The sequence below is a fragment of the Lycium ferocissimum genome, chromosome 10 (assembly GCF_029784015.1).
Source record: "Lycium ferocissimum isolate CSIRO_LF1 chromosome 10, AGI_CSIRO_Lferr_CH_V1, whole genome shotgun sequence".
NCBI lineage: Eukaryota > Viridiplantae > Streptophyta > Magnoliopsida > Solanales > Solanaceae > Lycium > Lycium ferocissimum.
In genome coordinates, this window is record NC_081351.1 from 14,093,349 (window position 1) to 14,103,864 (window position 10,516).

General features: G+C 37.0%; 1 protein-coding gene across 1 annotated transcript; it reads left to right on the forward strand.

Annotated features, from left to right (window-relative positions):
- The first annotated feature begins 2,116 nt into the window (after positions 1-2,116).
- Positions 2,117-7,401, forward strand: LOC132032545 (uncharacterized). Its single transcript, XM_059422179.1, has 9 exons — positions 2,117-2,601; positions 3,325-3,529; positions 4,095-4,185; positions 4,269-4,414; positions 4,888-5,131; positions 5,338-5,442; positions 5,558-5,740; positions 5,830-6,034; positions 6,679-7,401. The coding sequence occupies exons 1-9, from the start codon at positions 2,379-2,381 to the stop codon at positions 7,167-7,169; spliced, it is 1,893 nt and encodes a 630-aa protein (XP_059278162.1). The 5' UTR covers positions 2,117-2,378; the 3' UTR covers positions 7,170-7,401.
- Positions 7,402-10,516: the final 3,115 nt, after the last annotated feature.

The window sequence follows — 10,516 nt, forward strand, 5'->3', positions numbered from 1 at the left end:
TTTTGCTAAAATGACACTTATTTTCTCCCAAAAGCTTGGCCAAACACCTCACTTTTTTTCAACTAAGCACTTATTGAAAAAATAAGTACTTTGGGGGAAAAAATAAGCTTGGCCAAACAGGCCATTAGAGCCTTTTTGGCCTAGCGGTTTTGAGGCCAAAAACGCTTTTTTTTCCGAGAAAAAGCACTTATTTTGGATATTTGAGGTGTTTGGCTAATTAGTAAAACTGCTTTTATGTAGAAACAGAAGCAGTTTTTCTGCGGTTGGAGAGAAGCAGAAAATTTCTGCTTCTTGAAAAAAGCAGAAGCAGAAAATTAATTTTTTCAAGACAACAATATCCCTGCCATAAATACATATTTACTAAGTATATCCCTCATTAATCCATTAATTTCTAATCAATAATTCTCTGTGTTAAATTTTAATTTGTGGAATGATTTTGAATTTTGTTTTGGTTGTAGTCTTTTAGTATATTTAAATCATCGTGTTGATATTATATCAATATTTATATCTATTTTTTATTTATCTATGTATTATATTAATTGAAAATTTTAATATGCATTATTAAATTTTAATTAAATAAAAGTAAAAATTTAATTGAAGTCTTCCATAATAGATATTTAAAATAATTTCTCTTTGTAAAACAATCTTAATGGTAAACGTCTTGTCCTTTTTCGTAATTTGACACTCAAAAGCATTTTTTTAAGAAGATTAGCCAAACACAATCTGTTTATTAAAAGCCGTCATAAGCACTTTTCAAATGAATTGGCCAAACGCAAACTGTTTCTCACGAAAAGTACTTTTTTTAAAAGCTCTTTTAAAAAAAAACACTTCTCAAAATAAGCAGTTTTTCGCCGCTAGGCCAAATAGGCTCTTAGATTCTACAATTTGACTTGAATTCTACAACTAATGAAATACTTTTACATATTTGTAAATTAGTGCTATATCAATATTTAATTAATAAAGGGTATAAAAGTCGATCAACATTTAAAGGATATTTTGATCGTTCAACATTTAGCGAAAATTATTCGTGCTTTTAATATATGTAGATAGATAGATATAGATAATACCCAAATAAGTTAATAAAGAAATTTATGTATTATTTTAAGTGGGATAAAATGTAAAATAATAATACGTGTATTAAGTAATACTTGGATAAAATATTGAAATGATAAGACTAGCCCTCATAATAGTGAACAAAACACTAAACAAATATTTTAAATTGTAAACTATATACTAATTTATAATATAATAAAACTAAACATCCAACAAAATAATCCCGTCATCGCTAAGCCCCTCATAACATTCTCTACATTATTAATTTTTGCATAATTAATCTTTGCATAATGATCCATGCATTACTAATCACTACATTATTAATATATGCATAATTTATCTTATACAAAACGAACCCATTATTGGCAGGGACAAAGTCACAATGCTGGTTCTGAGGTTCAGCAGAACTTAATAACTTTATTTTAAACTCTACTTTTGTGTTAAAAAATTTCATATCCACAAATAATCTGTCAAGAATCCAATAAGCAAATATAATTATGATTTAGAACCCATAAACTAAACATCCTATCTCTGCCACTGATTATTGGTACCACATATATAGGCACTGTTGGACATTTCCTTACACAAACTTTGTGTCAAATAATTTTGTCTGTATCCTTTCAATTTTATTGAATGTTCCATAACTTCGTGTAAATGAAATTCCCATTGGAGAATTTCAACTAAAACATAAATTTAACGTTCATGGTACAAAAGTTCGTCGTACCACATAAGCAGTTGCACTCTTAAAAAACCTTCATACCATCGTAATACTTTTTCTTTTCTTTGTATTGTTCCAATTTTTTGCGTAAATATCAACTAGTAACACATAATCGTCTCACGAATTCATGTCATAGTAATACTTTTTCTTGTATCGTTCCGATCTTATCGGAAAATACCAACTAACACATAAATGTCGCACAAATTCATGGTACACAATTAAGTTTGTTTCAAATTATCCACTCATATTAATCATTCCCTAGCCGAAAACCTTGCGGAACTACTACCCTGCACCTCTCTTTTTGTGTATATATATGTGCGTGCATGTGCACATGATAAATATCACATAATATGTGAACAATCACCAAGAGCTCTACATTTTTTTTTCCTACCAAATTTTATCCAATCATAAAAAAAAAAAAAAAAACATTAAAAAAGAAAAATCTTAACAAGTTTGTTATATTGAGTTCTTGAAATATCAGCTGTTTTATGTTTCCTTTCCGACCTTTTACCTAACTTTACTGGTTGTTTGTTCATTATTTTTTTACTGTTGTGTTGTATCATATTGTCTTGAAGAAGATTATTGAGGTTGTAAAAAGAGAAAAAAAATGGGGAGATTTGCAATAGTACCCTTTATGGGATTTGTGCTATTTTGTCTCTTGGCTGTGGTTACAGAGGCAGAGTACATGAAATATAAGGATCCAAAACAAAAATTGGGTGTTAGAATTAAAGATTTGATGAAAAGAATGACTCTTGAAGAGAAGATTGGTCAAATGACACAAATTGAGAGGAAAGTTGCCTCTGCTGATGTTATGAAGAAGTACTTCATTGGTATGTTTAAATTTTGGCCATTCTTGAATTCTTATTTGTTGATAAATGATGTTAAATTTTTGTGCATTTGGTGTTTGAAAATGCACATTTGTTCATAATGTGTGTCTTTGTTTATTTGTCACATATGTTGCTCGAACTCCTCAAAAATTTCGTCAGGTTCGTGTTGGATTCTTTAAAAGTAGTGTATTTTTGGAGGATCTGACACGGGTGCGATAATATTTTTGAAGAGTCCGAGCAACATAGTTTGTCACATCACATTAAGAAGAAAGAAATGATCCCTTTCTAAGAGCATTTGCATTTAGACTATTAATAGATTCTACAACAATAGTCCCTCGGACTCAGAAAGTAGGAAATCATTTTACCGAGGAAAATGTTTTCTTGAAAAGTACGGGGGGTCATTTTTTCCCTTTTAATGGACTTCGAAACCATTTTCTGGTAACCAAATACCAGAAATGACATTTTCATGTGAAGCATTTTTTTCTAGATAATGCTTCCATTTTTAACATTTTCTTGTATTTGGAAGTTCGTCTTTGACTATAATTTTCTGGCAATATAGAGAAAACACCTCGTCAAACTTTTGGATTACTGATATGAATGGTATTCGAAAGGGCACATTCGTTGCCTGTATGTCGTTCTACTTATAATGGCTCGAAAAAGTAAACAGTGAATCTGGCTGTATTTGTGTAAGGGTCCTTTTTATCTCAACTATATTTTTTTTGGCAGGGAGTTTATTGAGCGGTGGAGGGAGTGTACCACGACAGAATGCCACAGCTGAGGATTGGGTGAATATGGTAAACGAGTTTCAAAAGGGTGCTCTTGCGACTCGCCTTGGTATTCCCATGATTTACGGAATTGATGCAGTTCATGGCCACAATAATGTCTACAAAGCTACCATATTTCCTCACAATGTGGGGCTTGGTGTCACCAGGCAAGTGTGTATATATTTTTTAAGTCGTTTTTGAAATTTAGACGCTTTTCTTTGTCATGTATGTTTTCATTACTATCTGAAAACATAGTATTAACCGTGTCCCTGGAGACTTATGAATCGAAATATCATGTTTGGTTCGGGAAGGGATTATGGAATTCGGAAAGGAATGGAAAAATAATCTACTTTCATTAAGTGATTTACTAAATAATCAAAAATATAGGATCTTAAAATACTGTTTGAAATTCAGAAGAACTGTGTGGAGGGGCTATTGAACGACTTGGAAAAGCCCGTTAATTCTTTGTCTCGTATTCAGAAAAAATTGACTTTCTTTCCGTCTAAAATGGAAACTATTGACACGTCTTGTGACATTGAAATCTGTCAATAGTAACACAATCACACAATTTAGACAAGAACGAAATAAAAATAATTTAGGTCAAATACTCTTCTTCGAATTAGACTATAAGGATGCTTTGATAGCTGATTCCTTCTTGTTAATCTCTTGAATATTTATAAATCCTCGCATTTTCATTGATTGGAGTTCATAATTTTAACTGTTGTGATACAGGGATCCTGATCTTGTAAAGCGGATCGGGGCTGCAACTGCACTTGAAGTCAGAGCCACCGGAATACAATATGCTTTTTCTCCATGCATTGCAGTAAGTTGATATGATTGACACTTCTAGCACATAAAGGTATTGTTTTTACTTTTTTGATATACTAATAACTCTCTTATGAATAGGTATGTAGAAACCCAAGGTGGGGTCGTTGTTATGAAAGCTACAGCGAAGATCTTAATATTGTGCGCAGCATGACAGAGATCATTCCTGGTTTACAAGGCGATGTACCGGCTAACATGAGCAAGGGTGTTCCCTATGTTGGTGGAAAGTACGAATCTTTATCCCTTTTCTGATCTTTATTGTTTTCTTTTCATCAAATGATCTATACAATGTCCTAATCTTTTGAATAAAATCTTACTAACTTCTTTCATTAGAATAATACGAGCAACTACAAAAACAAGAATTAGCAACGGACAAAGTCGGTAGCTAAACAGCAAAATCATTAACGGGGATTATCAATAAATTCTGTTAGCTACAAGTTCGCAGCTAATTCCTGTTTTTTTGTAGAGGGATAAATGGATGTCAAGATGGCATGTCAGACTTAATGATATCAGAGTTAATGCTATCGATTACCACAAACAGTTGCAATCACATGAAATCTTCTCTCTTTTAATAATTTTTACTTTAATTGACTTATAATCTTGTTCAAGAGAACTCCAATCCTTTTGATTATCTGTTTTATTGCGAAGAAATGCTGCTAAAGCAACCAAGCTGACGTTTGTATTCTTCTCCTATATTAAGGACAAAGGTTGCAGGTTGTGCTAAGCACTTTGTGGCAGATGGTGGCACAGTGAACGGAATCGATGAAAATAACACAGTAGTCGATTCAAAAGGATTATTTAGCATCCACATGCCTGCATATTACGATTCAGTCATAAAGGGAGTCGCAACAGTGATGGCATCTTACTCAAGCTTGAATGGTGAAAGGATGCATGCCAACACACATCTACTCACTGGTTTCCTCAAGAAGAGGCTGAACTTCAGGGTAAGGATGATTAGCTCATGTATTTGAACTTATACACATCGACAGCCTAAAAGATTTTACACTATCACTTAGTTATCTTTGGATGATCTGATAGTGTAAATATTTTTTTCATTGTCGGTGCACATTTGGTTTGACATTCAGTTAGTTAAGGTCGATGACAGATGTATCCAAGTATATAACCATCTCTTTTGGCATGTATATTACAGGGCTTTGTCATTTCAGATTGGGAAGGTATTAACCGGATTACTAACCCCCCTAACGCTAATTACACGTATTCAGTTGAAGCAAGTGTTATGGCAGGAGTTGACATGGTTAGTGTGTTGAATTTCTCAGTAGTTATTTTAAAGAATCACGAAAATGATGATGGTTGATATGTTATTAAGTATAATTTTAAGTGCTCATTATGACTGGTTTGTCTGCACACAGATTATGGTACCGGAGAATTATACCGATTTTATTGGCAATCTTACTTACCTAGTGGAAAAAAACGCCGTTCCCATGAGCAGAATTGATGATGCCGTGAAGAGGATATTAAGGGTTAAGTTTGTCATGGGACTCTTTGAGGACCCAATGGCTGATCTTAGCTTGGCCAAACATTTGGGTAGCCAGGTACAAATGCTGATGTGATATCACAAAAATATTTCGGTTTGTGAGGAATTTCATGTTAAGAGTTAATATACTTGTACATATTTCTGCAGGAACATAGAGAATTGGCAAGGGAAGCAGTAAGGAAATCACTAGTTCTTTTGAAGAATGGCAAGAAACCTGATCAACCGTTACTGCCCCTTCCAAAGAAAGCACCAAAGATACTTGTTGCTGGAAAGCATGCAGACAACTTGGGTTACCAGTGCGGAGGCTGGACGATTGAATGGCAGGGTGTTCCTCACAATAATCTTACAATTGGTATGTTATGTCCTCTCGTTTCTGTTAGAGTTTCTGCAGCGATAAGATACTAGGTTACATGAATCCTTCATTTGCCTTGACGTACCAATAAAGATTTCCTTTTGCATTCATCCCTAGCCTCACTCGTGCATTGTTTTTGATCCAATTGGAAGGAACCAATAGAAAAGGCAATCCCTTATGATACACCAGATCCTGCTCGGTTATTGATAGAAAGAACAGATCTGTCATTGTTTGGAATATTCTTATTCAAAATGATTGTATAATGTGCCTCGTACTAGATATGTAAGCGAATCCATGTTACATGGATAAGATGCACCATCTATATTGTTTGCTTGTCATTCCTGTTAGCCCATAAGTACTGTGACGAAACGGTTGTTGCTCAGCCGGCATGATTGTACGAGGTCACAATTCACCCAACACGATCATCTGGGGTGATCAAGAATTGGGGACGGGAAAAATTCCCGCCAATGGCTGAGATATTGCGTCGTCTCCTTCCCCCTTTGTTGGGGTCCTGACCCCTACGAGACAGACCAAATTTGGCATACATCTATGTTTGCATTTGAACAGTGACAATATGCATTGATAGTGAACTTAATTATGTTTGATAGTGACTATATGCATTAATACATCTCTAAATCTTTCAGGAACTACCATTTTAACTGCAATCAAGAATACTGTTGATCCTTCAACAAAAGTAGTATACAACGAAAATCCCGACACATCCTTTGTGGAGTCGAACAAATTCGACTATGCTATTGTCGTTGTCGGTGAACCAACATACGCTGAGATGTTCGGTGACAGCTCAAATCTCACAATTCTTGATCCTGGTCCTAGCATCATTCAAGACGTCTGCGGGGCAGTAAAGTGTGTCGTAGTCGTCATATCTGGCCGCCCAGTTGTCATGGAGCCATACGTTGAGAAAATGGATGCACTTGTGGCTGCTTGGCTTCCAGGTACTGAAGGACAAGGTGTTGCTGATGCTCTGTTTGGTGACTATGGATTCACTGGAAAACTCGCGCGCACTTGGTTCAAGAGAGTCGATCAGCTCCCAATGAACGTTGGCGATCCACATTATGATCCTTTGTTCCCCTTCGGATTCGGACTCACAACTCAGCCAGCAGTGAAAGCAAACTAGAAAAAAAAAAACATGATTAGTGAAGTCATTTTTCAAGAAAAATATCATAATATGGTTAAGAGCTCTTGGTAGGTTAGCAAGCAAAAGAAAAAAAAACTGAGTAAAATTATCATCAATGCCAGTATCTTGTTATTTTCTTATCCAGTGTTGTAAATAAGCACTAGGCATATAATTGTACTGAGCTTGCTTGAGGTTCATATAAATAATATGCTATCCAATATGTTTCTTTAAATGTAGCTGTTGAAGTTGAAAAAATTGGCAGGGTCATGACTCTCTAAAATCAAGAGAAGAAACTAAAATTAAAACTAAAATATTAAAGAATCAAATATTTCAAATTTCCAGAAAGAGGAACACTACGCAGAGTGGCGCGAAAACTTTTATCATGACATCAATAGTCATTCCGTTCCAATTTATATGACATTCTTTTTATTTTGGGACATTTCAAAATGTTTGATCTGGATACAATTTATCCAATGTACAACTTTTAAAACTTTCAAGATTTGAAGTTCATCAAATTGTACGTGCATTACTGACTTTGATGTAATGTTCTCTTTCTTTTCAGCCACAACTTTATTATCTTATTCCATTATCACTAATTCATAGTATATTATTTACGTTAAATAAATATCTTAAACTCTAATATTGTCACATAAAATGAAATGACTAGAACATTTAGTTTTTGTGATCCCCAGTTTGTAGTTTTCATGTTTCAAGCTGATGTAATTTCCTTTGCATTATCACTAATATATATTATTTAAGTCGAATTAACATCTTAAAATCTACGCAGAAAGGGGAGCACCGCCTATAGTGGCGCGAAACCTTTAATAATTGCATCAAACAAAAATGACAGTCACTTTGTTTCAATTTTACTGTTTTACTTGAGCCGGGAGTCTATTGGAAACAGTCTCTTTACCTCACAAAGGTGTATTGGGCAAAATGCGGATAATACAGTTGTACCAATGCGGTTAGGACACGTGGCACAGAGGACAAGTCATAAGGTGGGTCAGCACTGTTATCATCGGTAATAGAACCATGGTACCAGAGAAAGCGCTAGGCCCGGTGGGGCATTAGAGTAGCCCCGGTCAAGAACATAACGGTCTTCCGTTATGAGTCAATTCAAGCGTTACGGATACGGCGTGATTATGCTTAATGGCCCTCTTCATTACTCATTATTGCCATGTATTTAAAGCTCATTATAGGCAGGGACATAATACATGGAATATGCGCCCCTAGCTTTTAGTATAAATAGGAATTGTCATTCCCATTGTAAGGACACGAGATACAAGCTAATATACTCAGTTCTCACACTTATTCTTTGCATAAACTTTAATCTTATTGTCATACTTACTAAGCTCCGCTGCCATGGCCTGACCGGAACGGAGAAATCTAAGTCCGGAATTGTCACCTGCCGCCCAGAATTTTCCTTACTACTTACTTTATTTACTTATATTTACACTATCTCGATACGAGCATCATAATCTTATTGGTCACTTTGATCTACGTGTCCCTGACCATATCTATAAATTCAACTAAACTGTTTTACGGGTAAACAGTTTGGCGCCCACCGTGGGGCCGAGACAGTTGTGGTTGTCACTGTGACCATTGTTTGCTTTACTAATCTCTCTTAAGTTTCTTGTTTGCCTAAGTATCCATTTCAGGTATGACAGGAGCTAACGACAACACGAACGTTGCAAACCAACAGGGCTATATCCCACTGGGCCAGATGGACAGCCCCTCACAACTGGCTTGCAAGCACCAAATGTGGATAATGAAACAATAGAAGGAGAGCATAATCTCAACATTGGAATGGACGGCGTTCCTACCGATGAACCTATGGCGGAAACTATTCAGATTCTGAGGGGGCAAAATCACTCGACGATGGTAGAAGTGGAACTATTGAAGAAAATCGTTGAGGCCCTCACAGGTGTACCGGTGGACTGGGTCGCAACTCCCACCAGCACGTCTGCAACTGCTGCTAATGTGAACGTCATCCATAGAAGCAAGAAAACTATAAGGAGGAATGGAGACGTATCCAAAAGAGAATCTACGCTCAACGATCCCTTCCAAGCCAAAGTCAAGCGGTTCATGAGGGATATCACCGGAAAGATGGACCAAACCACCAAGGAGCTGAGAAGAATGCAAAGGAGTTTCAAAGGCACCTTAGTCAAATTCCCGAGGCACCCAGGTCATAGACGCGCCCTACTTCAAGAAGTATAGTCAACGGGCGTACAAGCCAAAATCAGCTCTAGAACTAATCCCGAAGCGATTCAAAATGCCCGATATTCCCAAATATGACGGGACCACAGACTCGCGCAGAGCACACTATGGCGGTCAAGGGCAATGATTTATAAGAGAAAGAGATCCAGTCGGTACTGAACAAAAAATTCTGCGAGACTCTCTCCCGAGGATGCTTACATGGTACTTCCAGCATCCGGCACATTCGACCACGTCATTTGCCATACTGGCCGATACTTTCATCAAAGCTCATGCTGGTGCAAGGAAGGTAAAAACTAGAAAGGCAGATATCTTTCACATCACTCAGGGAGAATCGGAGCGTCTCAAGGATTTCGTCACTTGGTTCCAGAAGGAACGCATGCGGCTACCTGTTGTACTGGACGCGTGGGTAGCGGAGGCTTTTACCAAGAGTTTGAACCCTTTGAGTTAAGATGCTTCTCGAAGGCTCAAGGAAAGCCTCATGAAGTTTCAAGCTACAATGTGGAAGGACGTGCATAACCAGTATGAGTCCAAGATTCGGGTGGAAGACAACTTTCTGGGGGCTCCTTCTGCAGATCCCCCTACAAAGGTGGATCAAGGTTTCGGACCAGACCAGAACTCTTAAAAGAATCGCTTTCAACCCTATCCGCCACCAGAAACTGCTAGTGGTGGGTCCAGCTATTGATCATTGGAAAAACCTGGCGAAAACAAGAAAGACAACTCTGGAAGAACGATCGGGGGCTGCAGCCCAAGAACAACCAAGGCGGGCGTTTTCTAAAGGGAACGGAGTACGCCAAACTCACCGATTATAGCTTCACCATTAGAGAATCCCAAATGGTGGATGTGCTGAAAACCCATCCATCGACATACCCTTCTAGGCCGTTGCGATCTGACCCTAGCACAAGAGCTCAAAATATTTGGTGCGAGCTTTATAGAACACCCGAACATAAAAGCACCGATTGTAGACACCTCCGAGAAGAGGTAGCTAACATGCTGGCCAAGGGGCATCTCCGGTAGTACCTGAGCGAAAGAGGAAGGAATAATTTCAGTAGAGCCAATCCCACCAAAGAGAAAGATGCGGCCAATGCTCCCCCATACGTCTTCAATACGATTTTCGGCAGATCTATGATTGC

What these genes read in the sequence shown, in the direction of transcription:
- LOC132032545 (XM_059422179.1), top strand. Translation starts at nt 2,379, where the DNA reads ATGGGGAGATTTGCAATAGTACCCTTTATGGGATTTGTGCTATTTTGT. An exon ending in TATGAAGAAGTACTTCATTG is followed by an intron (nt 2,602 to 3,324) that starts GTATGTTTAAAT and finishes TTTTTTTGGCAG; the next exon opens with GGAGTTTATTGAGCGGTGGA. An exon ending in TCACAATAATCTTACAATTG is followed by an intron (nt 6,035 to 6,678) that starts GTATGTTATGTC and finishes TAAATCTTTCAG; the next exon opens with GAACTACCATTTTAACTGCA.